This window comes from Lagenorhynchus albirostris, chromosome 1 (assembly GCF_949774975.1).
Source record: "Lagenorhynchus albirostris chromosome 1, mLagAlb1.1, whole genome shotgun sequence".
NCBI classification, from domain to species: domain Eukaryota; kingdom Metazoa; phylum Chordata; class Mammalia; order Artiodactyla; family Delphinidae; genus Lagenorhynchus; species Lagenorhynchus albirostris.
Genome location: NC_083095.1, coordinates 91,127,306 through 91,142,313, shown reverse-complemented (window position 1 = coordinate 91,142,313; position 15,008 = coordinate 91,127,306). Strand labels below are relative to the sequence as shown.

The 15,008-nt window shown below is 39.6% G+C and overlaps 1 protein-coding gene across 3 annotated transcripts in view; it reads right to left on the bottom strand.

Annotated features, from left to right (window-relative positions):
• The window catches only part of SLC12A1 (solute carrier family 12 member 1), an 89,895-nt gene that overhangs the window by 49,729 nt on the left and 25,158 nt on the right, over positions 1-15,008 (bottom strand). For all 3 annotated transcript variants that reach the window (XM_060149422.1, XM_060149409.1, XM_060149413.1), the window contains exon 9: positions 3,044-3,128. In XM_060149422.1, the coding sequence (XP_060005405.1) occupies positions 3,044-3,128 (85 nt within the window). The remainder of the gene's footprint in view (positions 1-3,043; positions 3,129-15,008) is intronic.

The window sequence follows — 15,008 nt, the reverse complement described above, 5'->3', positions numbered from 1 at the left end:
CCTCTGGAAGACACTTGGGATTGAGACTCCCTTCCTTTCAGCAGTGCTTTGCACATAATATTGATTCAATTCAAATTTCTGGGTTAGTGCTACTGATTGGGAGTTTTTCAGATAGAAGAATTTATTTTCTCATCTGTGAGAGACCCAAGGGATGACATTACTGAATTCTAGTGATTAGGAGAACTGAGCTCTTATTTTCAACTAATGATTTTCCTTGCATAACTTTTTTTTTTTTTTTTTTTTTTTGCGGTACGCGGGCCTGTCACTGCTGTGGCCTCTCCCGTTGCGGAGCACAGGCTCCGGACGCGCAGGCTCAGCAGTCATGACTCACGGGCCTAGCCGCTCCGCGGCAAGTGGGATCTTCCCGGACCGCAGCACGAACCCGTGTCCCCTGCGTCGGCAGGCGGACTCTCAACCACTGTGCCACCAGGGAAGCCCTTTGCATAACTTTTTTAAACCATTATAATTTTACTTATACAATTTTAATGGTTTAAATGATACAGAAAATATTTTGAGATAAAATATTAAGATTTCCTAGGTAATATTCATGGTCAAATAACATCCTATCAAATATTTATCTCAGTCTATTCTATTATTTTTATACATTTGGGTATTTCTGTTATTTTCCATTACAAACAATCCTATGAACATCTTTGCACATAAAATCTTTCTTCTGTAATTCGAAGCATTTCTCTAGGATAGATTCCCTAAAATGAGTTATGAACTTTTTAAAGATTCTTGATATATATTTTAATCACTGACTGTTATTATTAATTTTTCTAACTGTTATCTCGCCATTATGTATTTGATAGGATTATTGAAAGATATGAACATAGGTGTGATATATAAACTTTTGTGAACTACCTGAAGGATAAATACTTTGCAAACTAAATGCTAGTCAATGAAACTGTTCATTTTGCTTTTCAGTCTCCAGGCAGGGTGAGTTCTCATTCCTTACTAATTATTTTAAGAGACGTCTCAGCAACAGATACTAATAGGAACCCTCAATTATAGGCATGGAATTCCTGCTCTTTGAATCTGGGAAAGACTTAAAGCTTGTAGAATCTTTTAGTTGAAAGAGCCATTTAAAATAATCAGTGCAGGAATCCTTTTTATATAGCCCTGAGAAGTGGCCTGCCAGCCTCTGCTTAAATACTTGAAAGTATGGATGTTGGTTACCAAGCAAAACTATCCATTTCAGATTTTACCTTTTTGCATTGTTCATTTATGTTGAGCTGACTTTTTAAAATCAGAAGTGTTTTAACTTCTGCATAGTAGAACTCCCCAAATTCCTATGAAGCCAAGCCATGAACCATTATTTGCTCTAATGACAGGCCCAGGACCCCATGACTATCCTTTTCTTACCCTGGAAAAAGTATAGGAACACAGATTTTTCTACCCATAAGAAGCAATAAAGGAGAAGAATCTCTGAAGTCAGGTGTATTCCTTTACTCATTTCTTCCTCCTTACTTTGTGTGAGAAAGTAAAACCATTTGGGAAATTTAGGTGATTTCAAGGTCATTAAAAAATGTGTCGATTTCCTAAAGCACTGGAATAAAATCTCTTTGCCTGTAACTAAACTTGGAAATGTCACAACAATACAATTAACAACATTATCCAATTTCTTGAAATAAGAGACAGTGAGAGAAGAAAGAACCTAAGTTAATTGTTTTGTTTTTTTCTGAAGAATCCAACTCCAGATATATGTACTTTATCAATTTCCTTTATAGTAAGCAGAGGACAATCAGGATGTGCCCTTTTAACTGGCCATCTGGGCTTCCATAGTTGTCCAGCCTGGAGCTGTATTCCTGAGTGTGCACAGAAAAGTTTTCTTCTCTGAATGTTCCACATTCCTTCCTCTCCAATAATGGCATAAGCTTGAGGTGACCCCCAACCAGGAGGAGGTGTGGCTGCAGGCAGCACGTGGAACAAAAGTCAGCTTAAGAAGAGCAGGCATGACAGTCTCTAGGTCCATCCACTTCACTACAAATAGCTCAATTTTGTTTCTTTTTATGGCTGAGTAATAAGACTGTCATACAGAGTGAAGTGAGTCAGAAAGAGAAAAACAAATACTGTATGCTAACACATATATATGGAAAGTAAAAAAGGTTCTGAAGAACCTAGGGGCAGGGCAGGAGTAAAGATGAAGACGTAGAGAATGGACTTAAGGACACGGGGAGGGAGAAGGGTAAGCTGGGACCAGGTGAGAGAGTGGCATGGACATATATACACTACCAAATGTAAAATAGATAGCTAGTGGGAAGCAGCTGCATATAGCAGAGGGAGATCAGCTCAGTGCTTTGTGACCACCTAGAGGGGTGGGATAGGGAGGGTGGGAGGGAGATGCAAGAGGGAGGGGATATGGGGATATATGTATATGTATAGCTGATTCACTTTGTTATACAGCAGAAACTACCACACCATTGTAAAGCAGTTATACTTCAATAAAGACGTTTAAAATAAATAAATTTTAAAAAAAAGAACAGCAGGCAAATCCACATATTTTATGCTCACTGAGCGATGTGGGGGCTGGCTGCCCACACTGCTGGCAGCTGGGTCTAGTCTGATTGCCTGCCAATTGGTGACAGTGACATTTCCATATTAGGGACAGCAGTGCAAGGAGGAGACACAGTCATCAATTCTGTATCTTGTGTACTTTCCTAAGGCTTTTGTCATTGTTGTTTTGTATTTTGGGCTTCTTTTCTCTTACTCTGTTCCTCACCTGCCTCCTAAAGGCAAGGGAGGAGGGTGCCGGAGATGGTGGCTTCCTTGGCAGTGGAAACATCACTTAGAGCAGCAAAATGGGATCCTTTCTGTGTTCGGGTAGAATGACAATCTGATTACCTCTACTCTATACCTGACCCAGAGGCACCTGTGTTACAGCTTAATTGCATTCAAACTCCTAGAGCATCCAAGAAGGGAATTAAAATTGTTGCCTATTTAAAAAATTTCAACTTACGTTCCATGGAAAGCCCACTTGACATGAAAAACAACTGGACCCCTTGTAATTCTGGCATTCTGACACCAGAGACACACAACTTACCGACACAAATAGCAACTCCTATGTAGGCGACAGTGGTGATGAAGATGGCCAGCATGGTCCCTCTGGGGATAGCATCTTGGGGATCCTTTGAAAAAATAATGTGGAGGAATGAGGAGATAGAGTGGAATAAGAAACAGACATCACTTGGAGTTAGTTCTGTATTTTGAAAATTTTAGGCTACCCTTCCTGAGGCGAGGTCTAAAGAAAAAATCAAGCAAATGGCAAAGTGGTGAGCTCCAGTTCTTTTTGGACAAAGGCAGGGTGTTTAGAGAGAATAAAGAAATCTGTATAACTTTGTGCTGAACAGAAGAGATTTATAACTGTCCAGGAGGGAGTTTCTATAGAAAAGTGGACTGGTTGGTTCACCACTGCCTTCCCCTCCCCTTTATCTCCTGTGAATTTCATGCAGATGTATCAGACCTTAAAGTATTAGGGGGGACACACAAACATACCCGGCACATTGACGATATCTGTGTGTGTATTTGTTTTGTACTAAGCTTAGGCTTACTTTAAAAAAAATTACTTTTGACTGAGCAAAAAGGTGATCTGCTAAATTCTCCAATCCCTCAAATCTCCCATTTGGAATCTAGTTCAGGAATAACTACAATGGGAGATATTAATTTCCATAAGCAGGCATAAAGAAAGAGGCAAATTTAAGCTTTTACCAGAAAATGGGCTTTTCTCTTGCCCATAAATATATATAAATTCACTGAGCTGAGCTCACATCATATATAATATACCACTTTATGTCCTATTTTGGGGGCTAAATCATATAATGATCAATTTCCAAGCAGCATAACTTCTAAATAATAGAATTCAACTTAACAGGGATTATTAAATAGAGATTTCAGTGTATTCACTGCTTATAAAAGACAGTGCTGGCATATAGCAGGAGTCAATAAATACCAAATTGAAGAAAGCACAATCTCAGTAGACATCAGTTCCCCCACCAGAGGTCATGAGACTCATCGATACAAGTGAGCAATCAATGCAGTCAAAATCTGAGTTTTGTGTTTTGTTAACTTAAATCTGCTGATCAAATCCATCAGAAAAATCAACTCATGGTGAATGCAGACACAACCTGACAGCTGGAAATGTTAACTAAACCAAGCAAATCTACCCCCACAGGAGAGTAAGCCAGCCCTATGGAGCCACTCTGTAATTACTCATTCCTTCCCATCCTTGTAGGAATATCTGCACACATGGTTTGTTCTGATACAGACGTATCCAACCTCTTCATTCCAAACTACTGTCTCAAAAAGAGAATGTGGCAAGTGTGTGTAACTGAGTAGCACATAGAAGGAAGAAGAAGGCAACCATGGCTGAAAGTGACCCCACTCAATCTCATTCATGGTATGTTCAATTTTTATTTTATTGATTAAGGATTTCTTGGGATCTGAGTGAAATGTGAAGAATTGATGTTAAGTGGGAAGAAAGGAAAAGAGGTATGAAGATGGACAGCAGTCTTATACCTAAAATACGAACACTTAGTTTATATTTAGAACTATCTGCTACAAGCTCTAAATTTACTTATTTAGGACTTAACACGAGGGTCAAACTTGACCTGATATAAATCGGGATGCCAATATCTTAATGTCTGGTCATATACTCACGTTGTCTGCTCTGGATACATTTCCCCTAGACAGGGCTCAGGACATAGATTCTTAGTTTTCACTCTAAATGTTAATTTTCATCCCTCAAACAGTAACCCAAAAGCTCACCTTCCTTCACCTTTCTTTATTTAATATTTTATTTTTTTCCTTAGGACAGAGTGCAGTCTACTAGATTGCTGCTGGTTGAGTGTCAACCATATCCTAATCTTACATCTCTGAAACTGCATCTTAACTGTCCTGATTAGACCTGGGTACCTCCCAAGTCCTCTCCCAGGCACGTATTTACAGATCATCAATACTGTGTTAGCAAATAGAAGGTTCAGGATGGGAACCTTGTAGCATCCCCTTGTGCTAATGCTTGTTAACTGTCACTGGCAGCCTGAAGAGCCATCTTGAGAAGGATTCTGAGGCTGTGAGCAGAGGTAGAGTCTTGCATACCCTCATAGTATATAAACAATACATGTTTACTAAGTTGAACTGAATCTAATATGTTCTAGTTTCACTCTCAGAAAGAAATATTATCTATAAGTTCTGAAGTTTCCTTGCCACTTCCCAACACGTGGTCACCTCTCAGTCCTTAACATGCTTGACCACTCTGGCTTTTGATCATGTTAATTATTACTTCTCATAGCATTCTCCTCTCTTGACTTTCTCTTGAGTTCACCTACCTCTTAGCTCTTTCTTTTTCTTCTCTGTGGACTCCTTTTCTACCATTTATATTTTGAATATCCCCTGGGTGCTACCTTGGTCTGCTTCTCTCCTCCTTCTTACCCAGATCTGAATGGACTCATCCATGCCATGGCTTCCAGTCCTGGCCTAATTTCTTTCCAGAGCTCTAGACTCGTAAATGTAGCTGCCCATTTGACATCTCACCTCTGATGTCCTTCCACCATTTCAACCCCAATGGCCAAATCTGAGCTTCTGTTCACCATGGAATCAATTCACTAGGTTACAACCAGCATGAAAAGAATACAGTAGAAAGGAACTGGTGTGAAAATATCAGGAGACATCCTTTGTAATAAAGTATTGAACTGTTCGGAGAAATTTTTGCATGTAGGCACTTGGTTGTGATACATAATGTTTTCCTGCAGCAGATCATAGTAAAAAAAGAAAAAAAAATCCTTTCCATTTCCTCTCCTAACTCTAACAAAAGCTATTGATGGACTCCTATTCATCCCTTCAAATCTGGATTGAGTGTCCCCTCCTCTGAAAGACTTCCCTTACTTCTTTGGGGACAGGCAGTTACTGTTTCATCTTTCCCTTGCACAAGATTTTGTTCTTGTTTTTTTATGACTCATATAGAGTTAACCTGTCTCTCTCGTAGACCATGAGCTCCTTGAGAGAAGGATCAAGCAAGCTCTTCTTCGCTTCTCTGGTGCCTGGTATAAGTAATACGTGTTGGTTGAGGTGAACTGACTACTAAGCATCTAATAATAAAAACTTGTTTCTGAGGCGTCTAAAGAAAGCACAATATTTTTTCATTTAAATGTGGTCTTACAGTTTACAGAAATGTATATCAGTGACCTCTGATACTTTTCCAAATCGGAGAAACCAGAAGCTCAACGTCCAGAGCTAAATTTGGCTAAGCAGTACTGCTTACAACTTGAATCATTTTGAACAAGTTACTTAATTTTTCTGAGCCTTAGCATACTATTTTTTTATGCCATATCGCTGCTTAAGAATTTCCCGTGGAGAGACCTTCAAGATGGCGGAGGAGTAAGACATGGAGATCACCTTCCTCCCCACAAATACATCAGAAATACATCTACATGCGGAACAGCCCCTACAGAACACCTACGGAACGCTGGCAGAAGACCTCAGACCTGACCACCTAGAGGGGTGGGATAGGGAGGGTGGGAGGGAGGGAGACACAAGAGGGAAGAGATATGGGAACATATGTATATGTGTAACTGATTCACTTTGTTATAAAGCAGAAACTAACACACCATTGTAAAGCAATTATACTCCAATAAAGATGTTAAAAAAAAAAAAGAAACTCCCCATGTACCTGGGTAGGCCAAAAGAAAAAACAGAGACAAAAGAATAGGGACAGGACCTGCACCTCGGGGAGGGAGCTGTGAAGGAGGAAAAGTTTCCACACACTAGAAAGTCCCTTCACTGGGGGTGGGGTGGGAGGGAAGCTTTGGAGCCACGGAGGGAGAGCACAGCAACAGGGGTGCAGAGGAGAGATTCCCGTCCAGAGGATTGGTGCCAACCAGCACTAAGCAGCCCGAGAGGCTTCTCTGCTCCCCCACCGGGGTGGGCAGGGGCTGGGAGCTGAGGCTCGGGCTTTGGTAGGATCCCAGGGAAAGGATTGGGGTTGACTGTGTGAACACAGCCTGAAGGGGTTAGTGCGCCACAGCTAGCTGGGAGGCAGTCCCGGGAAAAGTGTGGAGCTGCTGAAGAGGCAAGAGACCATTGTTTCGGGGTGCGAGAGGAGAGGGGTTTCAGAGCACCGCCTAAACGAACTCCAGAGACGGGCGCAAACCGCGGCTATCAGCACGGACACCAGAGATGCGTGTGAGACGCTAAGTCTGCTGCTGCAGCCACCAAGAGGCCTGTGTGCGAGCACAGGTCACTGTCCACACCTCCCCTCCTGGGAGCCTGTACAGCCCGCCACTTCCAGGGTCCCGTGATCCAGGGACAACTTCCCCGGGAGAAAGCACGGCATTCCTCACGCTGTTGCAACGTCACACTGGCCTCTGCCGCTGCAGGCTCACCCTGCATTCCATACCCACCCCCCTCCCCCCCACACACACACCCACCCCTGGCCTGAGTGAGCCAGAGCCCCCTAATCAGCTGCTCCTTTAACCCCGTCCTCTCTGGGTGAAAAACAGACACTCTCAGGTGACCTACACACAGAGGCAGGTTCAAATCCAAAGCTGAACCCCAGGAGCTGTGGGAACAAAGAAGAGAAAGGGAAATCTCTCCCAGCAGCCTCAGGAGCAGCAGATTAAATCTCCACAATCAACCTGATGTACCCTGCATCTCTGGAATACCTGAATAAACAATGAATCATCCCAAAATTGAGGCATTGGACATTGGGAGCAACTGTACACGTGGGGTTTGCTTTCTGTACCTAATTTGTTTCTGGTTTTATGTTTATCTTAGTTTAGTATTTAGAGTTTATTATCATTGGTAGATTTGTTTATTGATTTGGTTGCTCCCTCCCTTTTTTTTTTATATATATAGTTTTTTTTCCTTTTTCTCTTTTTGTGAGTGTGTATGTGTATGCTTCTTTGTGTGAGTTTGTCTGTACAGCTTTGCTTTTACCACTTGTCCTAGGGTTCTGTCTGTTCATTTCCTTTTTCTTTATTACTTAAAAAAAAATTTTTATTTTTAATTTTTAAAATTTTTTATTTCAATAACTTTATTTTCCTTCCTTTCTTCCTTCCTTCCTTCCTTCCTTCTTTTTCTTTCTTTCCATCTTTCTTTTCCTTCTTTCCTTCTTTCCTTTCCTTCTTTCCTTCTTTCCTTCTCACCTTCTCTCCTTCTCTCTTCCTTCCTTCCTTCTTTCCTTCCTTCCTTCCTTCCTTCCTTCCTTCCTTCCTTCCTTCCTTCCTTCCTTCCTTCCTTCCTTCCTTTCTTTTTCTCTCCCTTATCTTCTGAGCGTTGTGGCTGACAGGGACTTGGTGCTCCAGCCGGGTGTCAGGCCTGTGCCTCTGAGGTGGGAGAGCCAAGTTCAGGACATTGGTCCACCAGAGACCTCCTGGCTCCATGTAATATCAAACGGCGAAAGCTCTCGCAGAGAACTCCATCTCAATGCTAAGGCCCAGCTCCACTGAACAACCAGCAAGTTATAGTGCTGGACACCCTATTCCAAACAACTAGCAAGACAGGAATACAACCCCACCCATTAACAGAGAGGCTGCCTAAAATCATAATAAGTCCACAGACATGCCAAAACACACCGCCAGACGTGGACCTGCCCACCAGAAAGACAAGATCCAGCCTCATCAACCAGAACACAGGCACTAGTCCCCTCCACCAGGAAGCCTACACAACCCACTGAAGCAACTGTAGCCACTGGGGACAGACACCAAAAACAACGGGAATTATGAACCTGCAGCCTGCGAAAAGGAGACCCCAAACACAGTAAGATAAGCAAAATGAGAAGACAGAGAAACACACAGCAGATGAAGGAGCAAGGTAAAAACCACCAGACCAAACAAATGAAGAGGAAATAGGCAGTCTACCTGAAAAAGAATTCAGAGTAATGATAGTAAAGATGATCCAAAATCTTGGAAATAAAATGGAGAAAATACAAGAAATGTTTAACAGGACCTAGAAGAACTAAAGAGCAAACAAACAATGATAAACAACACAATAAATGAAATTAAAAATTCTCTAGAAGGAATCAATAGCAGAATAACTGAGGCAGAAGAACGGATAAGTGACCTGGAAGATAAAAGAGTGGAAATAAATACCGCAGAGCAGAATAAAGAAGAAAGAATGAAAAGAATTGAGGACAGTCTCAGAGACTTCTGAGACAACATTAAATGCACCAACATTCGAATTATAGGACTCCCAGAAGAAGAAGAGAAAAAGAAAGGGACTGAGAAAATATTTGAAGAGATTATAGATGAAAACTTCCCTAATGTGGAAAAGGAAATGGTTAATCAAGTCCAGGAAGCAAAGAGAGTCTCATACAGGATAAATCCAAAGAGAAACACACGAGGACACATATTAACCAAACTATCAAAAATTAAATACAAAAAATATTAAAAGCAGAAAGGGAAAAACAACAAATAACATACAAAAGAATCCCCATAAGGTTAACAGCTGATCTTTCAGCAGAAATTCTGCAAGCCAGAAGGGAGTGGCAGGACATATTTAAAGTGATGAAAGGGAAAATCCTACAACCAAGATTTCTCTACCCAGCAAGGATCTCATTCAGATTCAACAGAGAAATTAAAACCTTTACAGACAAGCAAAAGCTAAGAGAATTCAGCACCACCAAACCAGCTTTACAACAAATGCTAAAGGAACTTCTCTAGGCAGGAAACACAAGAGAAGGAAAAGACCTACAATAACAAACCCAAAACAATTAAGAAAATGGTAATAGGAACATACATATTGATAATTAGCTTAAAAGTAAATGGATTACATGCTCCAACCAAAAGACATAGATGGGCTGAATGGATAGAAAAACAAGACCCATATATATGCTGCCTACAAGAAACCCACTTCAGACCTAGGGACACATGCAGACTGAAAGTGAGGGGATGGAAAAAGATATTCCATGCAAAAGGAAATCAAAAGTAAGCTGGAGTAGCAATTCTCATATCAGACAAAATAGACTTTAAAATAAATAGTATTACAAGAGAAAAAGACGGACACAACATAATGATCAAGGGATCCATCCAAGTAGAAGATATAACAATTGTAAATATTTATGCATCCAACATAAGAGCACCTCAATACATAAGGCAAATGCTAACAGCCATAAAAGGGAAAATCGACAGTAACAAAGCCATAGTAGGGGACTTTAACACCCCACTTTCACCATTGGACAGATCATCCAAAATGAAACTAAATAAGGAAACACAAGCTTTAAATGATACATTAAGCAAGATGGACTTAATTGATATTTATAGGACATTCCATCCAAAAACAACAGAATACACTTTCTTCTCAACTGCTTAAGGAACATTCTCCAGGTTAGATCATATCTTGGGTCACAAATCAAGCCTGGGTAAATTTAAGAAAATTGAAATCATATCAAGTATCTTTTCTGACCACAACGCTATGAGACTAGATATCAATTACAGTAAAAAAAAAAATACAAACACATGGAGGCTACACAATATGCTACTAAATAACCAAGAGATCACTGAAGAAATCAAAGAGGAAATCAAAAACTACCCAGAAACAAATGACAATGAAAACACGATGACCCAAACCTATGGGATGCAGCAAAAGCAGTTCTAAGAGGGAAGTTTATAGCAATACAATCCAACCTCAAGAAGCAAGAAACATCTCAAATAAACAACCTAAACTTACACCTAAAGCAATTGGAGAGAGAACAAAAAAACCCCAAAGTTAGCAGAAGGAAAGAAATCATAAAGATCAGATCAGAAATAAATGAAAAAGAGATGAAGGAAACGATAGCAAAGATCAATAAAACTAAAAGCTGGTTCTTTGAGAAGATAAATAAAATTTATAAACCATTAGCCAGACTCAAGATAAAAAGGGAGAATACTCAAATCAATGGAATTAGAAATGAAAAAGGAGAAGTAACAACTGACACTGCAGAAATACAAAGGAGCATGAGAGATTACTACAAGCAACTCTATGCCAATTAAATGGACGACCTGGAAGAAATGGACACATTCTTAGAAAAGCACAACCTTCCAAGACTGAACCAGGAAGAAGTAGAATATATAAACAGACCAATCACAAGCTCTGAAATTGAGACTGTGATTAAAAATCTTCCAAAAAACAAAAGCCCAGGACCAGATGGCTTCACAGGTGAATTCTATCAAACATTTAGAGAAGAACTAACAACTATCCTTCTCAAACTCTTCCAATATATGGCAGAGGGAGGAACACCTCCAAACTCATTCTATGAGGCCACCATCACCCTGATACCAAAACCAGACAAAGGTGTCACAAAGAAAGAAAACTACAGTCCAACATCACTGATGAAAATAGATGCAAAAATCCTCAACAAAATGTTAGCAAACAGAATCCAGCAGCACATTAAAAGGATCATACACCATGATCAAGTGGGGTTTATCCCAGGAATGCAAGGATTCTTCAATATACACAAATCAATCAATGTGAAGCAGAAAAACCACATGATCATCTCAATAGATGCAGAAAAAGCTTTCGACAAAATTCAACACCCATTCATGATAGAAACCCTCCAGAAAGTAGGCATAGAGGGAATTTACCTCAACATAATAAAGGCCATCTGTGACAAATCCACAGCCAACATCGTTCTCAATGGTGAAAAACTGAAATCATTTCCTCTAAGATCAGGAACAAGACAAAGTTGTCCACTGTCACCACTATTATTCAACATAGTTTTGGAAGTTTTAACTACAGCAATCAGAGAAGAAAAGGAAATAAAAGGAATCCAAATCAGAAAAGAAGAAGTAAAGCTGTCACTGTTTGCAGATGACATGATACTATACATAGAGAATCCTAAAGATGCTTCCAGAAAACTACTAGAGTTAATCAATGAATTTGGTAAAGTAGCAGGATACAAAATTAATGCACAGAAATCTCTTGCATTCCTATACACTAATGATGAAAAATCTGAAAGAGAAATTAAGGAAACACTCCCATTTACCATTGTAACAAAAAGAATAAAATACTTAGGAATAAACCTACCAAGGAGACAAAAGATCTGTATGCAGAAAACTATAAGACACTGATGAAAAAAATTAAAGATGATACAAACAGATGAAGAGATATGCCATGTTCTTGGGTTGGAAGAATCAACATTGTGAAAATGACTATACCACCCAAAGCAATCTACAGATTCAGTGCAATACTTATCAAACTACCACTGGCATTTTTCACAGAACTAGAAGAAAAAATTTCACAATTAGTATGGAAACCAGAAGACCCCGAATAGCCAAAGTGATCTTGAGAAAGAAAAACGGAGCTGGAGAAATCAGGCTTCTGGACTTCCGACTCTTATAAAGCTACAGTCATCAAGACAGTATGGTACTAGCACAAAAACAAAAATATAGATCAATGGAACAGGATAGAAAGCCCAGAGATAAACCCACGCACATATGGTCACCTTATCTTTGATAAAGGAGGCAAGAGTATACAATGCAGAAAAGACAGCCTTTTCAATAAGTGGTGCTGGGAAAACTGGACAGCTATATGCAAAAGAATGAAAGTAGAGCACTCCCTAACACCATACACAGAAAATAAACTCAAAATGGATTAAAGACCTAAATGTAAGGCCAGACACTATAAAACTCTTAGAGGAAAACATAGGCAGAATAGTCTATGACATAAATCACAGCAAGATCCTTTTTGACCCACCTCCTAGAGAAATGGAAATAGAAACAAAAATAAACAAATGGGACCTAATGAAACTGAAAAGCTTTGCACAGCAAGGGAAATCATAAACAAGATGAAAAGACAACCTTCAAAATGGGAGAAAATATTTGCAAATGAAGTAACTGAAAAAGGATTAATCTCCAAAATTTACATGCAGCTCAATATCAAGAAAACAAACAACTTACTCCAAAAAATGGGCCAAAGACCTAAATAGACATTTCTCCAAAGAAGTTATACAGATTGCCAACAAACACATGAAAGGATGCTCAACATCACTAATCATTAGAGAAATGCAAATCAAAACTACAATTAGGTATCACGTCACTCCAGTCAAATGGCCATCATCAAAAGGTCTACAAACAATAAATGCTGGAGAGGGTGTGGAGAACAGGGAACCCTCTTGCACTGTTGATGGGAATGTATATTGAGACAGCCACTATGGAGAACAGTATGGAGGTTCCTTAGAAACCTAAAAATAGAACTACCATACGACCCAGCAATCCCACTACTGGGCATATACCCTGAGAAAACCATAATTCAAAAAGAGTCATGTACCACAATGTTCATTGCAGCTCTATTTACAATACCCAGGACATGGAAGCAACGTAAGTGTCCATTGACAGATGAATGGTTGAAGAAGATGTGACACATATATACAATGGAATATTACCTAGCCATAAAAGAAACGAAATTGAGTTATTTGTAGTGAGATGGATGGACCTAGAGTCTGTCATACAGAGTGAAGTTAATTCAGAAATAGAAAAACAAATACTGTATGCTAACACATATATATGGAATCTAAAAAAATAATAATAATAATGGTTCTGAAGAACCTAGGGGCAGGACAAGAATAAAGACACAGACATAGAGAATGGACTTGAGGACACGGGGAGGGGGAAGGGTAAGCTGGGATGAAGTGAGAGAGTAGCATGGACATATATACACTACCAAATGTAAAATAGCTAGCTAGTGGGAAGCAGCCGCATAGCACAGGGAGATCAGCTAGGTGTTTTGTGACCACGTAGAGGGGTGGGATAGGGAGGGTGGGAGGGAGATGCAAGAGGGAGGAGATATGAGATATATGTATATGTATAGCTGATTCACTTTGTTATAAAGCAGAAACTAACACACCGTTGTAAAGCAATTATACTCTAATAAAGATGTTAAAAAAAACAAAAAGAATTTACCATGGCACTGCAGTCCTTAATATAACAAATCTAAATGCCTTTATTCATTCACTCAATAAATATTTTTTGAAGCTTTCCTAGCTCCAAGGACACAGCAGTGCACAAATCCAAAGGCAAAGTCCCCACTTTCATGGGATTATATTCTAGGGTAAGCCTCTCTCGCTCAGGTCCCTTCAACAGCCTTTCTCCTTACCTTATTAGGTTACCCAGCCCGTCAAGGCTTCTCCAGTTGAATTGTGAGAGACTCCTTACTGTCCCACAGTTTTCCCATTCCTGTCTGTTCTTTTGTTTTTTCTGCCTGGAATACCCTTATATTTTCTGACTGGTTGTCAGTATCCAGCCTTTGCTTTTAGTTCCTGCTCAAAAGTTACTTTGTTGAGAAAATCATCCCTAATGTAATTATTTCTTCATTATTTTTATTTCATAATGAACTTGGACAATGCCTTCAGTTTTCATTTATACCTATCTCCTGATGACTCTTGCAAATATTTCTTGTCTTCCAAAGTTGATTATAAACTTATTGAGGTAAAACCTGTGTCTTCTACTTTTTTTCACGTGTGGTAGAGACTATTTATTGTCCTCTAATATACATTTTCACCTTCCTCCTTTTAATACTAGAAACCCCTAAAATTTTATCTGGTGACATACTAGAGATTACATTTCCCAGTCTTCTTTGTAACTAGGTAAGGTCACAGAGACTAAATTCCGGTCAATGGAATGTCAACAGAAGTGATTGTTTGCTCTCTACTTCCTTAACCCCCTTCCTATGGACTGGAATGTGATCTTGGAAGTGATCAGTCATCTTGGACCTTGAAGATGAGGGCAAACCCCAAGGTAATGGTAATACTAGAGAGGTCTTCTGGGTCTTCTGGGCTACCTTTTGGAGCAGACCTTTCTTATTCCAGTAGATGGCCTATGGCCTTGAATTTTTACGCACTAGGAAAACAAACTTCTGTCTTATTTAGGTCACTGCTCTTGGCCTTTTATAAAACATTGAAACTAATATCCTAACTAATACAATGCTCCTTACAGTACTTAACATAGAATATTATGAGTAGACTTCTAAATAAATACCTATTAAATGAGTGAATGTACCTCTGAATTTAATGACATAAGTATTCAGTAATAAAGTGATTTGGT